Source organism: Miniopterus schreibersii (genome assembly GCF_964146895.1).
Source record: "Miniopterus schreibersii genome assembly, chromosome: 12".
In the NCBI taxonomy this organism is placed as follows: Eukaryota; Metazoa; Chordata; class Mammalia; order Chiroptera; family Miniopteridae; genus Miniopterus; species Miniopterus schreibersii.
In genome coordinates this window covers 37,278,865-37,301,864 of record NC_138112.1, presented here as the reverse complement: position 1 = coordinate 37,301,864, position 23,000 = coordinate 37,278,865, and the positions used below count along the sequence as shown (strand labels likewise).

Below are 23,000 nucleotides of genomic sequence, written 5' to 3'. Positions count from 1 at the left end.
CAAATTTATGCCCCACGGCACTGTTGAAAAACAATAAAGTACTCAGAGGGCAACTAATGAAGCTTACAAGCTGGGTGTGGTCCTGGAAAGAGACAGTCTAAGAATGCCCTGCAAAAACCACTGTCATTCAAAGGTGACTGTGGGCATATCCAAGGCTGCACCCTCTAAGAAGCAACATTAGAGGCTTCACACTATATGGGGGTAGTAGGAAAAGACCACTAAAATAACCCACCAAACAAATAAACAAGCAAATCATTACAAGCCCCAGAGGGGTTGGACCAGTACCCAGAGTGGCTACAATATATTATTAAATATGTCCAGTTTCCAACAAAAGAAAATGAGACATGCAAATTAACAGGAAAGTATGACCCATACACCATAGAAAAAGCAGGCAACAGAAAGTGTGAAAGCAACCAAATTTCAGATTTAACAAAAAAGACTTCAAAGTAGCCATTATAAATGTTCCAAAGTAGGCATTATAAATAGCCATTATAAATATAAAAAGGAAATCACGATTTTTAAAAGAGTAAAGGAACGTGTGATAACAATGTAACATCAAATAAAGAATATCAATAAATATAAATTATTTTTTAAAAACCCAAATGGGCCCGGCCAGGCGTGGCTCAGCGGTTGAGCGTCGACCTAGGATCCAGGCGATTGGGGTTCGATTCCCAGTCAGGACACATGCGCGGGTTGCGGGCTGCAGCCGATCAATGACTCTCCCATTGATGTTTCTCTCTCTCTCTCTCTCCCTCTCCTTTCCTCTCTCTGAAATCAATAAAGATATTTTTAAAAAAAAAAAAACAACAAAAAAACCCAAGTGGATGTTGTGGAGTTAAAAAATACAGTGAAATGAAAATTTCAGGAGAGGGGTACAACAGTAGCTCTGAACCAGCAAAAAAAAAAAAGACTTACAAAACTTTAAGAGAGATCAATAGAAATTACACAATCCAAAAAGTAGAGAGGAAAAAAGAATGGAAAAAAATGAAGTTTCAGATAAATGTGGAACACCATTAAGCTCACCTACATATGTATAATGGGAGTATTGAAAGGAGAAGCTAAAGAGAAAGGGGCAGAAAACATATTCAAAAAAGTAATAGTTGGAAAATCTCCAAATGTATTGAAAAACATTAATCTGACCTTTCAGAAAGCTAAACAAACTCCAAGTAGGATAAATGCAAAGAGATCCGCAAATAGACACATCATAGAAAAATACTGAAAGCCAAAGGCAAGGAGAAAATCTTGAAATCAGCAAGATAAAAATGATTTGTCCCATACAAGGGAAGCACAATAAAATTAACAGTTAACTTCTTATCAAAAACAATAAATGCCAGAAGGCAGTGGCATGACATGTTCAAAGTGCTGAGAGAGAAAACTGTCAACCAAAAATCTTATCTTTTTAAAATGAAGGCAAAACAGACATTTCCACATAAACAAAAACTGAGAAAATTCATTGCTAGCTGACACAACTTTAAAAATATACTAAAGAAAGTTCTTAAGCTAGTAAGTGACCCCAGACAGTAACTTGAATTCACATGAAAAAATAAATCTGTTCCTTTTAAAATAGATGTATTCATTCACTCAACAATATTTATTGGGTACTAACACTGAAACAGGCATTGTTCTAGGTACCAGGGATTTAAGTGAACAAAGCATATCCTTCTCCTTAGAGACCTTATAGACAATAAACAATAAAATACATGATTAAATGATAGAATCCAAAAGGTGGTAAGTCCTTAAAAATTAAAAATAAACAAATGAAAATAAGTGATGCATAATGAGGTTCTGGCTGCCAGGAGTGAGGTAAAGTTGCAGATTTCATTATTAATGAAATCTGAGAAAGGTCTTACTGATAAGGCAAAATATGAGAAAAGCAAAAGCAAAGTATTTGGGAATATGAAGGAGTTATCAAAGTGGATATCCGGGGGGGGGGGGGGGTGGTATTCCAAGCAGCAGAGGTAAGACCTAGAACCAAGGCCCTAAGACAGGCACAACAAGAGTGTTTGAGGAACAGTAAGAAGTGTGGCAAGAGTGGCAAGGGAGATAGATGAAGAAGAGGAGAACATAATGGTAAGTAGGGGCCAAATCACATAGGGCCTTGCTGACTCTTGTAGTAAGTTTGGCTTTCACACTAAATGAAAAATTGAGCTATTACAGAGTTTTGAGAAGAGGAGTGAAATGATCTGACTTACTTTGTAGACACGGCAATTTGTTAGGAGGCTACTGAGCCTCCGAGCTTGCAGTGGAGAGCAGTGAGAAATTATTAGGTTGTGGACATATTTTGAGGGTAGAACCCACCATATTTACCAATGGATTTAAGGTGTAAGAGGAACTATAGATGATTCAAAGAGTTTTTTGGCCCAAGCAACTGAAACAATGAGTTGCCTTCAACTGAGATGGGGAAGGCTGTGGGTAAAGTGGGTTTTGGATGAGGTGATATTTAGGATCCATTTGAGGGAAGATTAAGCTTCAGATGTCTTTAAAATGCTTAGAAAAGAAACAAAAGAGTAAACTGTCATAATCATGGATTTGACAACAGATTCTAGACATGACATCAAAAGCATGAGCAGCAACAATAACAAAAAATTGATAAACTAAACTTTATCAAAAGTGAAAATTTTTGTGCTTCAAAAGACACTATCAAGAAAATGAAAAGTTAACCTACAGAATGGGAGAAAACATTTGCAAATGATATATATCTGATAAGGGGCTTGTATCTAGAATATATAAAGAATTTTAACAACACAATAGTAAAAAGATGAATGGCCAATTAAAGTTTTAAAAAGATATGAATAAAACATTAAAGAAGATATAAAAATGGTCAAGAAGCCCGGAATAGATACTTTTCCAAAAAGGACATATGGATGGCCAATAGACATATGAAAAGATGTCAACGTCACTAATCATCAGAGAAATGCAAATTAAGACTACAGTGAGATATTGCCTCATACCTATTGAATGGCTATCATCAATAAATCAACAAACAAGTGTTGGTGAGGATGTGGACAAAAGGGAACTCTCATGAACTGTTGGGAATGCAGACTGGTGCAGCCACTATGGAAAACAGTACGAAGGGTCCTCAAAATTTTTAAAATGGAACTGCCTGATGACCCAGTTACTACATTTCTGGATATATATCTGAAGAAACTAAAAATGCTAATTCAAAAAAATATATGCTCCCCTATGTTTCAATGCAGTGTTATTTACAATATCCAAGATATGAAAGCAACTCAAGTGCCCATCAATAGACAAGTGGATAAAAAAGCTGTGGTACCTATACAGGGTGGGGCAAAAGTAGGTTTACAGTTGTGAGTACATGAAACAGAGTTTATTCTTGTATTGTTATTTATTAATTATTGTATTACTTTCCATACAAACAACTGTATAACTACTTTTGCCCCACCCTGGATACAATGGAATATTACCTGGCCATAAAAAAGAATAAAATCTTACTATTTGTGACAGCATGGATGGACCTAGAAATAAGCCAGTCAGAGAAAGACAAATACCATATGATTTCACTTATATATGGAATCTCAGAATAAAATAAATGAGCAAACAAAACTGAAAAAGACTCACAGATATAGAGACTGATGGTTGCCAGAAGAGAGGGCATTTGCGAGACTAGGTGAAAAGAGTGAAGGAATTAAGAAGTACAAATTGGCCCTGGTCAGTGTGGATCAGTGGTTAGAGTGTCGACCTGTGCACAGAAGGGTCTTGGGTTCGATTTCCTGTCAAGGGAACATACCCTGGTTGCAGGTCTGCGCCCCACTCCCAGGGGGGCACATGAGGAAGGCAATCAATCAATGTGTCTCTCTCACATTCTCCTTCTCCCCCTTAGTTGCTTAAGGCTAAGGGGAAAAGGAAGATAGGAGTATAATAGCTAATGTGTATGTAGTTTCTTTTTGAGGTGACAAAAATGCTTTAAAATTAACTGTGGCAATACACATACCTGTGAATATACTAATAACTGCTGTACACTTTCAATGGATAAACTACATGGTATGTAAATTATATCTCAATAAATCTGTTTTAAAAAACTGATATGTTTGCCTAGCCAGGCGTGGCTCAGCGGTTGAGCGTAGACCTAGGATCCAGGAGATCGGGGTTCAATTCCCGGTCATGGCACATGCCCAGGTTGTGGGCTGCAGCTGATCAATGACTCTCTCATCATTGATGTTTCCATCTCTCTCTCTCCCTCTCCTTTCTTCTCTCTGAAATCAATAAAGATATATTTAAAAACAAACAAACAAACAAAAACTGATATGTTTGACCAGGGACTAAGCGAATTTTTTTCTGTAAAGAACCAGACAGTAAATATTTTAGGCTTGGTGGGCCATCCAATCTGTTACAACTATTCAACTCTGCTATTCTTGTGTGAAAATATGTGAGTTAGAGTGGCTCTGTGCCAATAAAACTTTATTTATGAACACTGAAATCTGACTTTCATATAAATTTCACATGTCACAAAATTCTTCTTTGGATTTCTCCTACCCCCACACCAACTATTTAAAAATATAAAAGCCATTCTTAGTTTACAAACTGTGTGAAAAACAGGAAGGGGGTCAGAGTTTGCTGATGCCTATACTAAATGAACCTAATCTTCCTTCTCTCCATTATGGCTTCAAGTACTAAGGAAATCTCTCCCCCTTACAATCCCCATGAACAAGAATCAACTTTGATTTCCCTCTCAGTTGTTCTGCATACTGCCATCCCTATGCATGGCTTCCTAAGAGCCTGGGAAACACAAACCCAGCCAAGCCTTCAACAGCAGAAAAACCTCCTGGATTCCATTTCCAAAATGTAACATCAATTTCAATAAACTTGGTTAAAAAGTTGAGGGCTCACCATGTGTTTCTTATGAATGCTCCTCAGCTTTGGGCAGTGAAAGGGTAGGCTTGGGAACAAAGAATATAAGAGAATAAGTCAAACTCATGGCCCTCTTTAAGAATCTCCTGGCTCCTAATCAACTCCAAGAGAACTTAGGCCAAAAAAAAAAAGTTCTCAAGAACAAAATCTCCTATTAGAGTATCATAGTACCACAAAAAAGAAAACAGAAGGGAGTGGTGAAGACATTAGGAGTTCTAGAAGTCTTTATTAAGAAGAATTTATTCATTCATTTGCCCAACCAGCATTTATAGAGCAGTTAATATATGACATGTCCTGTGCTGGGATCCAAGGACACAGAGATCAATCAGACATATTGAAAGCGCCTAGGTAAGACAGATATATAGATGATACAGATATAGATATACAGATAGATGATATATAGATGATATACAGATATATAGATATATAGATATACAGATATATAAATATATACATACACACAGAGGAGGCTCAGTCCTTGAAAGCAAGAACAGCTGTTTTATGTGGAGGAAAGTGCTGTGGCTCAATCCCAAAAACAAAGTCCAAAAAGTCTCCTACCCTCCTAACCCCATAGTGCCTGCACACTGGAGCTTGTTCACAACCCAAAGATATCAGAAAGCTTGTGAAGTGACATATAGGAAAAAGAATCTCACAGATACAGACTCGAATCCCATCTCTGCCACATACTTGCTATGTCACTTTGGGCCTATAAAATGCAGTCTACCTCAGTTACACTGTGGAGAAAATGAGATCATTTAAGTTCTTTGCAGTGCCTCTATGTAAAAGGTGCTTCATGTTTGACTGTTATGAACCTGGGTACTGGGCAAGAGGGCTCATACTGTGGAGAATGGTGTATCCTGAATGAACCAGCAGTGAGCCTCTGAGTCCCACCAGCTTCTAATCTTAGTTCCTTCTCCTCAAGATTCCAGGTGGCTAGATGAAAGAGGGCATGGTTCTCACCCAGTAAGAGCTGCACTGCCGGGGTGCATGCCTACGTGATCTACACCTGGCAGGGCCTGATGCTGCTGGGCACTGAGAGGAAAAGAAGAGAAACTGAATAGTAACTACTACTGAAATTTGCACACAGCATTATGGTTTACAAAGGATTATTTACATCCATTATCTTATTTGAGCCTCATATCAGCCATTGAAGGTATATGTCACCAGTTCCCTATCTTATAGATGAAGAAATTACCTTCTAGACACCTCCCTACATGATGTCTCCCAAACTTATATTTTTTACTTACTGCCTTTACTCATCAAGTTCTTCTTTCCTGGAATGCTCCTCCTTCTTTCTTCATCAGTAAACCCCTACTCATCTTTAAAAACCAAGTTCCAGTTCATCTGCTCTGCAAAGCCTGACATACCTTCATCAGAATTAGAGCCATCTCTATTTATAGTTCTTCTAGCTCATTATCATTGGGATAAAATCCAAGTTTCTCAATATAGCAAAAATCTGGCGAATGCTTGCCTTTCCAACCTCATCTCCAACTTCTCCCCCCTGCCCCACTATTACATCCTATGCTCAAGTTAAAAGAACCAATGACTCACAGATCCCTAGGGACATCACACTCATTCTCTACTTGGTATACCTTTTTTGCCCCTGTCCTAGGTTAACTCCTATTCATCTCTCCAAATTCATCTGAGATATCACGTCTTCTGGGTAGTCTTTCCTGGCATCCTAGGACAGGTTAAATGCCCTCTTCTGCACTTTCAGAGCATGCAGTGCTAATTTCTTATCACAACACCTCTTAGGATTGAACATGAGTGTGTTTCTGCATCACTAGTATGTGTCTTCCTTATTAGTCTTTGCATATCTGGTACCCAGCACAGAGCAGACACTAAATATGTTTGGAGAAAGAAGGGAGGGAGAATATGAGAACAAATAAGGGAAGGGTCATTGATCCTCAAGTGAATTAGACTTTGCATTGGAAACTAATTGTTCCTAATGCCATAAATATACTGAACGTGATGCACATGCAGATACAGACATAGGGACTTACATAAATACACATACAGGTAAACAAATACCAATTAGGTCTGAAGGCAAGCAGGGCCCTCAGAGTCAGCCGCTGATTCCTCCTTAGACAAGAAGAGTCAGAATCTTAATACCTGAAGCAGGGCTTTTCTCTCTCTCTGCTGGCTTGACTGTTTCTGGCTGCTAGATGATCACTGCGTTTGGCCTACCACTTTGTAGGGCGCAGATCCTACCTAGACTAACAGCATCTTTGGGTTCCTGATTATACTTCTGGCTCTGCTCTTACCTCTAGGTCCTGCATACTATTCTACAGCCTAACCTTTTGCTCCTAACCTTCTCTTTAATCCTCAACCTGGCTTATGGGCTTCTCTCAGCTCCTACATCCTTGGCTCAGTGTTCCTCCCCCTGCCCTCCACTTCTTGTTAAACACGACACATCTAAATACAGAAAGACACATACAATACAGAAAGGCACAAAATTATGTATACGCATATGCAAAGAAACAAACATGAAGACTCAGAGAGACATATACACATATGTAGGCACACACACAGAGAAATGTTACAAGTATCACTAATCCCTGTCATCAACAGGACTCCCATCCAGAATAGACAAAGCAGACTCACCAACAAAATGGAGAAGAAGGAAAAACAACAGTCTGCATAGTAAGAAAGAATTTCCATCTGTCAAAGCAAGCCAACGTCTGGGTTTTCCTAGAAACATGAGAGATACCATCTGGGGGAGCTGCAGCTTCCTCCTGTATCTGGCTAAGGCATTGGGACAAATTGCAAACTATGCCTATACTCCTTCTGATGTGTAGCTCAGACTGTTTAGCAACTGGTACCCTTCCCCAAATGCTGGTTGACAATGTGTCTTCTGCTACACCAGCACATGTTATATTACCTCTTATTCCTCTTGAAACTCCCACAGGCCCCTGTCCACACCACCATTATAGCCCTTACAATGTGTTGTTGTCATTGCCAGTTATATATTTACCTCTTTCACTAGCCTGAAGGCTTGTCAATGACAAAGAGTGTCCTATTTTCACCTCTACTTTACAGATGAGGAAAAAGAGGCTTCAAATTACTTGGCCTTATACCTAGTATATTGCAAAGCTTGGATGTAAACTCAGCTCAGGTTCCAAAGCTCATGCTTTAGACTTCTAAAATTTCAATGTCTAAATACTTTATTCTAAGAAACAAAAGTTAGGGGTGAATGCATGAGCAAGGCCACAGAACTTGGACTCAATGGGGGTTACAGCCTGGAAGCTATTTATGAGCCACTCCTGGTAGGTGAATGCTACAGCCATCCTATAATTAAGCATTTCCAAGGAAAAATCTGGCCATGCCTCTTCCTTAGCCTAAGGAGAAGGTTTCACCTAAAGAATGATATCATTCATGATATTGGTCATTTCTGATCTGTCCAAAATGCCTGAGCTGAACTCAATCTGTGCTTTGCCTAGATTAAGGGCAGGTTCTCAGAATATTCCACAAGGCAAGAGATAAGAAAATGATTGCACCAGGAGACAGGCAGGAAACTAGAAGGCAAAAAGTCAGAGAGGTGCCTCTAAACTGTAACAATCCGTTAGGTCAAAAAAGTCAGTGCAGCAACAGAAATGTATACATCAAACCGTATACTGAGATTACTTGCATAACTGCCTGCAATTATTTCTTTTCTGCCTTACTTTGCATATGGTATACTTAAAAAAAAAAAAAAAAAAAGGAAAAACTCCAGGCTGTCAAAGCTGTGCAAAGAGGTATCCAAAAAACTCTATGTTCAGGATTGTGTCCAAGGGCCAGAGGGAGAGCTCTGTTTCCTAAGGGCTGGCACTGGCAGCAGCAGTGGGAATTGGAGGGAGGCCCTGAGCACAAGGTGAATCCAGGAAAAATAAAACCAGAGCTACTTAGCCAGCTGCCTTTGACAAATCTCTTCTCATGGAGCTCCATATGGTATGGACCAAGAATTTGATGTAAGTTCCTGGTATTTGGGTGAGAGCGAATTGCCATCTGGGTTCTTTCCTGTCATTTTAGCTTTCCCAGAAGTGACAGTTACAAAAAAGAAAAAGGCAGGTCAGAAGGGATGGAAAGGAGGGAGAGAAGGAGGGACAGAGGAATTCACCCAACGAGAATGCCTCAAGGATCTTCAGTCAGGGTGTCCTCAGAAGCTATCCGCTCCTTCTCAGAAACAGAGGCAACTTAGCTGTCAGTAAGCTAACCAGAGATCTCTGCCTCTAGAAACAATGGTACCTCAGACTTGGAAGCACCTCTACATATCTGCCAAAGTTAGGAATGGGAGAACTTGAGATAGAAATCAACATGGTTTTCAAAGTGTTTTCTAGACAGCCCTAGGGATTCTTATGGGTTGGGCTACAGAAAGGCAAGTGGGAGGTGACCAATGTAGTTACACTTTTTTAAACCTCTTTTTGAGATACAATTCACATACCAATTTAGTGTACAACTCAAGGGTTTTTAGCATATTCACAGAAGTGTGCAACCATCACCACAAGTTAATGGTTTCACTGGATAACTACGAGCTAATTCAGTCTGTTTCTTTATTGGTTATATGGAAAAATTAGTATCTACCCCACAGGGTTTTTTGTAAAGACCACCTGAGAGAGTATATGTAAAAGTCCCCAGCACAGGCCTAGTACATGGTAGCAATGGTAGGAGAAGGAGTAATACTACTACCACGAACTAAGCCACAGGCTGGGCACTCTCTACACAGACTTTTATTTCATCTTTGCCATAATCCTTCAAGGTAGGAATTATTGTCCCCATTTAACAGTGAGGAAACAAAAGCTCGCAGCGCTTAAGAAACTTTCTAAGGCCCTGTTAGTTATAACTGGTGAAAGGGCACCCAAAACCCTCATCTTTCTTGCTCCAAAGCGTGTGCATACTTTTGGCTCAGACAGACTTTCAGCATTCTCAGTGTCTTCCTTTTTTCTTTTCTTCATCTACGTTCCACATGTAGTATGTGGTTTTCTCTAGGTTTTTCCTTAATTATTTTAAGTACAGTGACTTTACCTCCACCCAGATTCTGTATGTGATTCATGGCATAAGGTAGGGGGACAGGGAAAAGGGTCACAGAGGAGATCAGTCATGCGTGTCATACACTAACATGTCTGGAGCCCAGACCCTAGCAACTCCTAGAAAAAGCCTACCACTGATTCAGCTGCTAACTTTACCAGGAACTCACAAGCCCAAAGCACCCTGTTCTGCCATACCACTGACCAGCCAACTATGTACTCTTGTTCTGCCATAAGAAAACAATTTAAGGGACACACAGAGATAGGACAGAATCTTTAAGATTTAAAATTCAAAAGCTTAACTCATTACCTTTACGTATAAAGCCCTGCATCAAGCATAGAGGGAGAAACAGTGATGAATAAGACCTAGATCCTTCCCCTTGGAGGCACTTGCAATCTAGTAGGGCACACAAGGATGGACCCAACTAATTACAGAGCAGAGCAATATGCCAAATGAGAGATTCACGCCAAGTACTCTGGAGCATGAAAGAGGAAGGATCATTTCCCACTATAGGGAAACAAACAAGATTTCGTGGAGGAACAATATTTAATCTAGGCCAAAAATACTCAACCAGGAGCAATTCTGTCCCCCAGGGCAACTGAAAATTGACAATAGAGACATTTTTGGTTGTTACAACTTAAGGTTGGTATAAGATAGAGATGTGCTACTGGCATCCAGTGTGTAGAGGATGGCATGCTGCTAAACATCCTACACTGCAACAAAGAATTATCTGGCCCAAAATGTCAATAATGTTAGGCTGAGAAACCCAAATCTAGGCATTGGTGGACAAGTAGAACTTTTACAGGCAAAAATGGGAGACAGAATTACAAGGATGAGGAATTATCTCGAGCAAAGTCACAATGACAAGACATCAAAAGCATGTTTGAGATGGCTACGACAAAGAGAAAGGGAATGCAGTGTAATGTGAACGAGTCAGGCAAGCTAAAGTCACTGACGTGGAAGCACTGACGGGCAGGTTAAATTTTAGATTAAGTTAGTAAACAAAGGTAAGCCACATATAGTGTCATCATCTCTAAAATAGAGTTAATAACACCTAACTCATAGAGTGGTTGAGGATTAAATGAAACCGCATATGCAATCAGCTGGCACAGGGCTTGGCACATGGTAGGGATGCTCCAATTCTACCACATTCCCTAAGGCAGGAGTAATGATCAGAGTTGTGCTTTTTAGTAATTCCAGTATTAGTGCAAAAAGACAAACTTATAGGCAAGACAATATAATCAAAATCATTAGGGCACAAAGCAAGACATTCTAATTAAGAGCTAAATTAAGTGATATAGACTGTGAGCTACAGCATTAGTACTGAGGTAAGAAGGGTCAATGTGGGTGGGAAAGTCAGGGAAGGTTCATGAAAAGTGAGGCTGGAGCATTCCAGGGGACTCTTAAGACTGATACAGACAGGGCCAGGGGTTAGAAGGAAGGGTATGAGAAGTTAGTTCCAGGTAAGAAGAACTACCTGAGCAAAGAAAGGAGCCTCATAAACATGGAATGACTATGAGACAAGAGCCAGACCAAGTGGTAGGAAGTATGTCTAGAGCAGTGATTTTCAACCTTTTCGTCTTATGGCAAACATAAACTAATTATTAAAATTCTGTGGCACACCAAAAATATATAGTTTTTGCCAATCTGACAAAAAATAGGTATAATTTTGATTCATTCACACTGGATGGCTATTGTTGTATTGGCTGTTGTCATTTTTTTATTTGACAATCTAAGGGAAAAAAGTTCAGTGTCTCTGACTAAATAGTCAGGTGCTGCATATTTTAAATTTTTTTGCAGCACACCAGTGGAAAATCTCTGATCTAGACAGTTTTAAGAAAAAGACGAAGATCAAATTTGAAGGGATGGAGTGCTAGGCACAGGAAGTCAGATGAAACAAGAAAAGGAAATCATGCAGAAGATACAAAACCAAAACATAGCTTAAGAAGTTCATTGGCAGCATGTAAAACATGGCCTGGTGGGGAGAAGCTAGAGGCAAGGGAACACTTAGAGGTGTTGGCAGCTATCTGGATGTTAGGAAATGAGGCCCAAAGCCTCAGGAGGGAATAACAATTATTATTAATCATGATAATAACTTTTTAGTATAACTCGGCTACTTACCTTAATCAAATTAGCCCGTGCTGGCCACAACACCGGGCTTCTCTCTCCCTCCCTATATACCACTTTCCATCAAATCCAAGTCCTACTGGCTCTTTGGGATATTGCAAGCGGAAGTGCTGCATGCTCCCCTCAGGGTTGAGTTCCTCCAGTTCTGATTCCACCTGGTGCCAGATTCCATAGACTTCCCAATTCTCATAGACTCCCCGGACCTTACATTCTTCTTGGTGGGACAATGAAGAAAAGATAGAAAACAAGGCAATTTCTACCGTGCTAAAGTCAAGTAGATCTAGTAACTGTACTATAATATGGCTTTGTTGTTCAAAATCCTTTAGCCTTTCAGATGGGTAGAAAAAAAATTATAAGTTCTCACCTTGACTTTATGTAAAGTACACAGGCATAGGCAGGAGGCTGGGTAAGCTACCACAGAAGTTGCAGCACCTAGAAATGTGTGGCCCTTCTTTGTCCCTACCCTTTAACATCAGCCACTCAGGCGAATATAAAACTACCTGTCAGGTCAGCCAGGCTGCTGGGGGTGGCTCCTATAGCTGAATGCTAGGATGCCATGGGATGATGAGAGAGCTGATTTGGAATTTTTCTCTACAGACCAGCCCTCACTATCTGTACCATCATTCTGAGGGCAGAAAAAAACATGGATTTAGCAACTATTTGTGCCAGGCATTGTACTTGGGGCTTTGTGAACATTAAATTCTTAAAACAGGTAATAAAATAAGGTTCAGAAAAATGAAGTTATTTGCCTATTTGTCACGCAGCCAGTAAGTGGCAAAGCTGAACACAGCCCCCTCTGCATGAAAATGTATGCTCTTTGATAACAATAACAATAATAGCAATAATAACCAAAACTAACTTTCATTGAGCCTTTCCTATGTGCCAGGCATTGTATTAAGTGCTTTATATGCATTACTTCATTATATCTTTACAACTTCATGAGGTGCTTACTATTATTACTCCGCTTGTAATAAAGAAACTGAGGCTTAAAGAGAAAAAGTAACTTCTCCAAGTTTCCACAGCTGGTAAAGGCAGAGCCAGGCTTAAACCTAGGTCTGTGTGACTCTAGAGCACAAACTCTCAACCCTGTGCTATCTTTTCTATACCAGACACAATGGAAGCATACATAGATTTTGCAGCTTCTTGGGCTCATAGTGCTACCTGTTCATCCCCACTCCACAAAACGTGTGATCACACCCTTGCTCAAGACTTCCATCTCAGCCTGACACCATGCTACCACAGTGATATCAGTCTATCATTCCACACAATGATTAAGCACATATTCTGTATCAGGCTCTGCTGGGCATTGGAGAAACAGAAACAAACAAACCACATAAGGTCAGTCCCTGCCCTGCAGAGGCTCACAATTCAGTGAGAGAAACACATCAGTTGAACAAACATTAAAATACAACTGTCAGATGCAGGTAGCTTTCCTGGATATAAAGAGGAAAGAAACGGGAAAGTAACAGTAGCGTTCACTGAGCTTGAATTGTGTCAGGTACTATGCTGGGTATTTTTTTTTAATAACATATGATGAAATTAACTTTTGGGGGGGAGGGGACAGAGTTCTATGAATCTTAAAACATATTTAGATTCTTGTAACCATCCCCACAATCCAGACACATGACGATTCTATTACCCCAAAAAATTCCCTCATGCTATCCCTTTGTAGTCAAACCCTCCTCACACTCCTAACCCTTGGTAACCACTGATCTAGACTCCATCTCTATATCTTTGCCTTTCTCAGAATGTATATAAATGAAATCATATAGCAAGTAACTTTTTGAGACTGATTTCTTTCATTCAGCATAATGCCTTTGAAATTCATCTATGTTGTACACATCAATAGTTCATTCCTTTTTATTGTTGAGTAGTGTTCCATAGTTTTTTATCCATTCACACATTGAAGAACACTTGATTTGTGTCCAGTTTTTTGGCAGTTATGATCAAAGTTGCTATAAACATTTGTGTATAGGTTTTAGCGTAATTATAAATTTTCATTTACCTATAGGGGTAAATACCTAGAAATAGAACTGCTGGGCCATATAATAAGTTATGTTTAACTTTATAAGAAACTATAAGCAAGAGTTCCAGTCCTCCATGCCTAGCACTTGGAATTTTCCATTTTTAATTTAGCCTTTCTATTAAATGTGTAGTATTATCTCATTGTGGTTTTAATTTGCACTTCCTTAATGTCTAATAATATTGAGCATCTTTTCACATGCTTATTTGCCATCCCTATAATTTCTTTGATAAAATGTCTATTCAAAAATTTCCCCATTTTTTATTGAGTTGCTTGTTTTCTATTGTTGAGTTTTGAGAGTTCTTTATTTGTGCTGGGAACTTTTAACAGCACTTTTCTCACTTAATCCCGACAACAACCTTACAAGGATAGGAATGATTAGCCACCATTTTACCCTGAGAAAATCAAAGGGGAAGTCATTAAACTACTATACTCTGATTACAGTTCTACCTAATTTCAAAGTTTACTCATTAGTCACCTGTGACATACAGACCACTAGAATGCAAGCTCTATAAAAGCAAAGATTTTGTCAGTTTTGTTAACTACAGAATCCACAGCCCTACAAACAGTAACTGACACATAATGGGTATTCAGTCAAAATTTGTTTAATGGTGAATAAATGCCCTTAATTTTTCATGTAGGCTCCAGAAAAGAAAATAGCTCTGATCACAGAGAGCCTGGTCCAGTCAAGAGGACAGTAGTTTTAGGCAGGCCCTTGTCTGTGCAGCTCAGACTGTCACGACAACCTGATAGTACCATCCCATTGCAGCAAGTCCTTTGCCCATAGGCAGTGTCCCCACCAGAGCTCTGAATAGAACATAGGTCATGAATTCCCACACTGCCAGGCTGGTAGAACTCCCTGCCAGGTTGGCAAAAAGGGCATCATCACCATAGTGGCATCTTGCTCATCTGAAGGGCCCACAATCTACAGCCTCTGCTATCTAGGACAGAGCAAGCAAAGACGGCACTTGGGCAGCCAAACTGGCTTTCCCATACCTGAAAGATGTATTTTCTATAAAATGCCTGCTGAGTCTCAGTTTACTGTAAGTCTAAGTTCATAGCTCATAGCAGAGTACGTGCAGCATTTAGAAATGAAAATGAATCAAAGAAGAGACAAGAACACTATAAGAAGAAATCACAACCATGCATATAGGAATGTAGGCGCTGAGGTAAACAGCACAAGAGGCCCTGAAGAAATGCTTTGACTTATCCAAAAAAAGTTAATACTCTGCTTACAATAATCTGTAAGAAGAAAGACTTACTTCAAAAACGGACAAAATTTTTAAAGATCTAGTACTGAGGTTATAGTTCAAATTATCTGAAAAACAAACTGATATGAGGCCAAATAAATGAGGCCTTAATAGAGTACCCCTTCAGACTTCTACTAAGGCCCTGGAGTAATGAGCAGTGTTTTTAAATGGGTCATAAACATCTCACTCAGGTCCTTGATGGCCAGTACAACCAGGGTTTCCTCCCTGGTGCTTCAGTGTCCATTATTCAATATTCTAAGCCCTGAGCTGTCCACCCAACTTTCTAGTTAGATTCTGAACTCCGAGGTTATCTCATATATGATTAGACCAACTTAAGCACCCATTTTGCTAACATTACTTTTGCTTTCAAAGACAGTAGCTTCTGACTGATCATAAAAACCCACACTACAGGCTACTCTAATCACCAGCGGCCTGAGATTGCAGCAAGAACATCTGAAGCCAAGGCAGGCAGAAGCTATGCTGAAAAAGAGCAGTTAGCCACTGGCGCAGAGCAGGGTGACAGCTTTTGTGTTATTTTAGAACAGTTTGTGCTGATGAGCTTTTTGTTGTGGTAACATTCCTCTAAAAAGAACATTTTCTTCCTCTTCTCATTTACAAAGCAATTCAGCAGAAAGTGAGAAAGAAAGGAAGGCAAATGACAAGGATATCTAGGAACTAGTAGATCTTGGACCATATCACCTTTTTAACTATTGTGCCAGCCATCTCCTAGTCCTGTGGCCGGGCCCTTGGACAGAGACCAGGACACCTCTAGGCCTCATTCATCACCAGAAACATGACTCTATTTTCAGCAGAGACAAAACTGGGTCCTATGAAGACCAGTGACAAATGTGACCAAAAATTTAGATATTTTCATCATGGTTGGGGTCCTTGCTCAAGAACCAACAATTGCCAGGTTCAAGAAGTACACATAGCTCAGCCTGGTTGCCTGGCCCCACTTTCTTTTCCAGGTTTATGTCCTGCAGTTTTCTATCACAGTCACTCTTATCCAACCAAACCTACCCACCATGCTTCTTACACTTCCACATCTTTGCTCACACTCATTCCCTACAATTCAGGCTGCCCCACCCCTTCCACTCTATTCAAATTCTACTTTTCCTCCAGTAATTCTATTTTTTTTCCTCTTATAAATCCCTTAGACAGCCTTAGCCAGTTTTGTTCAGTGGTTAGAGCACCAGCCCACAGCTGAAGTGTCCCAGGTTTGATTCCAACCAAGGGCATCGAACCTAGGTTGCAGGTTCGATCCTCAGCCCTGGTCGGGACATGTGCAGGAGGCAACCAATTGATGTGTCTCTCTCACATTGATGTTTCTCTCTCTCTCTCCCTTCCACTCTCTCTGAAAAGTAATGGAAAAAAAATCCTTGGGTGAGGATTTAAATAAATAAATAAATAAATAAATCCCTTAGACATCATCTAGTTCAACCTATTACAAGGATCCCCTCTGCTGACCAGTCAGTGGAATGTTTGCCCATTTTCAGTGACAAGGAGTTAACTACCTACCCACCTACCAAAGAAGGCCCTTCCATGATGAGAGAATACTGTTAGGCAATTCTTTATTCTAGAAGATGCCTATATTTTACTTTCCCTACACTGGTCCTGGCTCTGCCCTTGGAATAAGAGAAACAATACAGCAGTACTTAACAGCATGGGCTTTGAAATCAGATCTGTGCTCACATTCAGTGTGTACTTGAACAAAATGCTTAACCTTTCCAAGGCTCCAGTCCTAAATAACACTATCAACTTTATAAGGCCAGTAAGAAAGTTAATAAAAGAATAACTATGCAAAGATCTTAACACTGACTGACATAGCATAAGAATTTCATAAATGATAGCTAGTGCTGTAGTTTTCATTGTTATCATCATTGTTTTATATAAGTCTGATTCCTCCACTTCTTATGTATTTAAAGACAGAAATTATATTACCTAAGTCTTCTTTTCCAGGCTAAAGTTTCTTCACTAGCCTATAAATTATGTGAGCACAGATGTATCTGTCCTATTTACAGCCACATCTCCATGTCTAGAACAGTGCCTGTGGTACATACATACTACACACTTATAAATACTGACATGTATTGAATGCTCTCCATTTCATAGTTTCTGTGCTCTTCATCATTCATGTCACTCCTCTCTGTATAGGCTTTCGCTGTTCCAAATGCTTCTGGCAATGTGAGATCCAAAATTGAACTCAAAACTTAAAGGTGAACTAAGCAGCAAAGAGAAGAGACTAAGATTACCTCCTCCCTCATGGTACACACTGTATCACTATTAAAGATCTGGCAAATTTGGCAGCTTCACCAAACTGATCGTTCATGTTGAGCTTGAAATCAACTGAAACCTTTAAATCTTTTTATACATGATGACTCTGTATGAACTCTGGGCTCTCTGGAATTGGAGCTGTAGTAATGCCAAAAGGTGAAACAATAACAGAGCTTTTTCCACTTAGAGATTCCTCTTGCTTTTACTATCTGGACCACTCAACTGACTCCCAGCAACTGCAGCCTGGAATTGAGAATGATCTTTTTAGGACCATTTGATTCTCCCTCCCAAATAGAGTATAAGCTCCCAGAGGGCAAGATCTAACTGTCTTGCATTCTCTCCCACATGCCAACTCAGGGATGAGCACAGAGTAAGTACAGATTGACGCCCTCTGTCTACAGTAGGATTGCAATAAGGATTCAGGGGAACTATAGAGACCAACCTTGGGGCTCCCTCTCCCTCTCAAACAGCACAGCTCAGTCAGTGTTGTGTTTCTAGCCGGTACATGAACAGGAGCCAGTCCAGGCACAGATGCAGACATAAGGCCTGCACTCTGACCAGCTGGCTCCTGGAGGGCTGCTCTGCTGAGTTATCACCTCCCCGACAGGGACAAGTTCCTAGAGAACAAGCCAGTATCAAAGCCATCTCTCCACAGGGAACAGTCTGTCTAGACAGCTTTCAGGGACTGTTCACACAGGAAGAGAAGAGAGCCACGGCAGGGTGAGAGGGCTCACCTCATCACTTTCTTCCACATCCACATCACCATTGGCATCATCATCCATCAGCTTGTGGATGCTGCGGACTGCATCAAAGCTGAGCTTCTCATCCTCACTGTGGCACAGGGGCTTGTCAATCCGGCAAAACTCTGTACAGGAAAAGCAAGAGACAACATTACCGGGGCTGCCACCCAACCTCCATTACCCTCCTATCTCAGTGTCCTTAGCTTCTAGCACCTGACTCCTCATGCAGCCAGTTAACTGCTATTTGTACAGTGAGAAAAAGTGTTTCATTTAGCCTTTAACTGCCTCCCCAAGGATGTGCTGAGCTCCCCCATTTAAGGACAATGCTTAATCATCCTAACAGTTCCCTTGTAAGGAAGTCAAGCATAGGACTAGGAATACACTGGGCTCTAGAACATGAATAGGTAACTAAGAAGAAAAATAATATAAATGAGAGAAAATACAAATAGCCAGTGAACACAGGAAAAAGCTTAGCCTCACTAGTAATCAAACAAATACATATTCAAATGAAATATTATTTTTAATCAGTCAATAAGCAAATATAAATTAATACAATCTTTCTAGAAACCGGAAAACAGCCCATTCTTTCCAATGCTAGAATAATATGTAGTTTTCCTTTTTGTCACTGCCAGAACATATATTGCCAGGCTAACTGGGGAAACCCTTCACATCACAGGCGTTCCCACAGACAGTTACATTCAGCAAGTATCTGTCAGACATCTAAGGTCCTAAGCTCATCTGATACTATAGTTTGGGAAGTCTGTGTGTGACGGTGGGCTCTTTCCTCATCACACACAGTCAGTCCTGCAGAAGTAAAAACAGCACAAGAGTCTAAACCACCCTAGTTCTTTTATGACACCTAACCCTCTCTAACAAACTTGGAAAACACCTAGCCTGACTGATGCGTACAGCAGAAAGAGTCTGGAATCTAGTCTTAGCTCTACCGTGTGACTCTAGGAAAGTGACTTCCTTTCTCCAGGCCTCAAGTTCATTATTTGAAAAAGACATTTTAACTACAGTTTCTAGAATTTCTTCCAATTCCCAGATTCTAAAATTCCTCTTTCTTTTGACCCTGATCTTGATAACTACTTTCTAGGCAAAATATTCTTCAGATCACCTCCAAAGAAGTTAGAAGACTTTAACTTCTCAGATAATAGAAGATGCTATCAGGAGAGAAAGCAGAGAGGGTAAACGGGCTGCTGCTCTTAAGCCTTCTAGAAGGCACTGATCAAAGACCTGAAACACTCCGATCCATGTAATCATTTACTTGTCTGGTGGTGAGACAGTGACAGACAGGACCTCCCTATCACTTGCTTGTTGCTCAAATCTTTTTCAAAATGGGGAAGGGGTATAAATACAAAAACTTTTAAATGTCCCAGATATGATTCAATAAAAATATGTTGAATACTGAAGTTCAAAGATATTAACTATATGCCCGAAGTCAAAGGCAGCTGAAGAGCCACAGCAAGAGCCCAGGTCTACTGACTCCCAGGCCAGCACTTTACCTGATTGTCTTTATGCCAAGGTGACCAGATAGCCTTAGGTTGGTTTCATCTTTTGGAATATTACAAATGGTAATATTGGTACGAAAAACACTGAAGAAATGGCTTTATAAAAGAAAAAAGTAAGCCCTAGCCAGTTTGGCTCACTGGTTAGAGCATCAGCCCATGGACTGAAGGGTCACGGGTTTGATTTCAGCCAAGGGCATGTTACCTCGGTTGCGGGCTCGATCCCCGGCCCCAGTCTGGCTGCATGCAGGAGGCAACCAATCATTGTGTCTCTCTCACATTGATGTTTCTCCCTCCCTCCCTCCCTCCCTCCCTCCCTCCCTCCCTCCCTCTTTTCCTCCCTCCCTCCCTCCCTCTCTCTTCCACTCTCTCTGTAAAGCAATGGAAAAAATTATCCTCAAGTGAGAATTTTTAAAAAAAGAAAAAAGTAAGATAAATACTATGCATACAAAAGAAATATCTCCGTGTAACCTTACGTTCCTCTACATTTGTCCTGCCAACTTAGAGTGGGGAGTAGAGGGTGGGGTGAAGAAGTAGTGGGTACTAATGGAAAGTGTAGAATGTAGCCAAAGATTAAGGCATTGTTTCTCACTTCCTCACCAACAAGAGTTCTTGGCACGATTGTTTCGTTCATAGACTCCCATCCTACCCATGCAAAAAAATTGCAATAAAGCAGTAAGTAATGACTAGTTCATAGATACAGCACACAACACTGAGATTAGCACAACCAACATAACACTTTCCCTCCCTTATTTCTGTTTCTGTATTACTCAAAGGCACATATAATTGCCCATCAGAGTTTTTTGATCAGCATATGATGTGTTCATTTAAACATTTATTGAGTCTCTTCATATGTCAGACTCTGTAATCAGCATGGGGCATAAAGAGATGAATCAGATCTCACCTTTGCTCTCAAGGAGCTGAATTATAAAAATGAGGGAGATGGGCAATTAAAACACAATGTGCTAAAGAAAAAAATAAGATAAATATTATGCATACACTGAACTGACAGATTTCTGACCGAAAGGAAAGAAACCGAATCTTTTCATTAGCCTTCATAATTGAATCAAGATTACTCTAGAGGTCAGCAAACTTTTTCTGTAAAAGGCCAGACAATAAACAATTTAGGATTTATGGGCCATATAGCTTCTGTTGCAATTACTTAGCTCTTGTCATTGAGCACAAAATCAGCCATAGACAAAACAGAAGTAAATGAGCTTAGCTATATTCCAACAAAACTTTATTTACAAAGACAGGTTGTGGGCTGGACTTGACCCCTGGGCCATAGTTTGCTAACCTCTGTTCTAGAAACCACTGGTAGCATACCTGAACCACACTGAACTGACAGATTTCTGACCGAAAGGAAAGAAACCAAATATTTTCATTAGCCTTCATCCATATACAGGTTTATCCTAAGTAAAGCACAACTTCTAATAGGCTTTTTAAAATAATGGAAATAGTTTACCAAGCTGGAGGGACTGCATATCTCCAGGGTAGGCACCTGAAGTCATCCAGCCCCTTTTCCAAAAGCCTACAGCAAGTCCAAGAAGTTTAGGCCTCAAACAACAGGCTCTGATTTGTAACCTGATCAAACAGACAGGTGACCTTTGCTGTTGGCATCATCTGGCATAGAGAAGGATTAAAGGGGTTGAAGATAAGAGAGTATAAAATCTTGATATCTATTCTATGGCTATAGAATCCTGTCCAGAAGAAAACATGATTCAGTCAAAATTCACAAATAACTCCTTCAACCAAGCATTTGTAGGCTCTCTCTCTTTCCTGAGATCTTTTCTATTTTCTTTTATACATTCTAATCTGGCAAAGTTCCCCAGAGCCATCCAGAAATAACCTTAGAAGATCCACCTATTTAGCAACACATTATTACTGCAGTGGAGCTCTGAACTTGGAGTCAGAACACATATGTCAAAATCCCAGCTTCACCAGTTACAACCATATGATCTTGAACAAGTTGTTTAACTTCTCTGAGCCTCCAATACCTCATTTGAAAAATGAGGATAATTATTTCTGCTGCATGGGGTTTTTTGTGAGAATTAAGTAAAACCACATTTGTTAAAACACCCAGCAAAGGGAGCCGGCCAGTGTGACTCAGTTGACTGAGTGTTGTCCCACGCACCAAAAGGTTGCTAGTTTGATTCCTAGTCAGGTCACATGCCCAGGTTGTAGGTTTGATCCCCAGTAGGCGGCATGGAGGAAGCAACAGGTCCACATTTCTCTCTCACACATCAGTGTTTTTCTCCCTCTCTTTCCCTTTCCCTTCCTCTCTCTCTAAAATCAATAAATAAAAACATATCTTTTTAAAATAAGAATTTTTTTTTTTTAATCTAGCAGAGGACCTGCATAAAGCTGACATCCAATACATTTGTAGTTTCCTTCTTTCCTCCAAGAACAGCAAGTGAACAATTCCCATCTTCTGCTAACTTCAGCCACTTTCCCTGCCAGACCATGAAGAATCAAATGCAGGAGGTGCAGTCCAATTAAGTTGATCAGTCATGTTCTAGGTGAGCTGGCAAGTGACTCTGACTCCCACAACATTTATATGTCTATCATTGATAACAATTATCATACTGTGTTTCAGTTGCCTGTTTAATTTGTCTTCCCCATCAGACTAGGATTTCCTTTAAGGGCTTAGGACCATGTCCCAAGCAGCAAGCAAAAGTCAGTTCCTGACAGATGCTCAGTAAATGTTTTCTGAGTGAATAACTAAATACCAACTCCACAATTATGTAGGATATTCTAGGCAGAAAAGAGAATAATTTTAAGTAGAGAAAATAGCATAGAACGAGATTTTATAATTTTTGGCCTTAGGATCCCCTTATACACTTAAAATTTTTAAATCCCAAAACCGTTTGGTATGTACCATATTAGAAATTAAATACAAATTCTAATATTTAGCAATTAGTTCATTTTAAAACAATAAATCTATCTGTTAATATAAATAATGTGTTTTTATAAAAATAATTGTTTTCTGGAAAGAAATCATGAGAAGGGTGGAACTGTCTTACATTTTTGCAAATCTTTTTAAAATCTGGCTTTATAAAAGATAGATGCAGTTTTATTATATCTGTTTCCTCAGTCAATGTGTTGTTTTGATTGAAGATGAAAACATAGATATGCCGTTGGAAGAGGCAAGAGTATTTTAATAGCCTTTCATATAATTGTGACAGTCTTCTTTGACACCACACCA

At 39.9% G+C, this 23,000-nt stretch overlaps 1 protein-coding gene across 7 annotated transcripts in view; it reads right to left on the bottom strand.

Moving 5' to 3' along the window:
* The window catches only part of STIM1 (stromal interaction molecule 1), a 173,732-nt gene that overhangs the window by 63,047 nt on the left and 87,685 nt on the right, over positions 1–23,000 (bottom strand). For all 7 annotated transcript variants that reach the window (XM_081152823.1, XM_081152824.1, XM_081152825.1 and 4 more), the window contains exon 2: positions 18,282–18,412. In XM_081152823.1, coding sequence (XP_081008949.1) covers positions 18,282–18,412 — 131 coding nt within the window. The remainder of the gene's footprint in view (positions 1–18,281; positions 18,413–23,000) is intronic.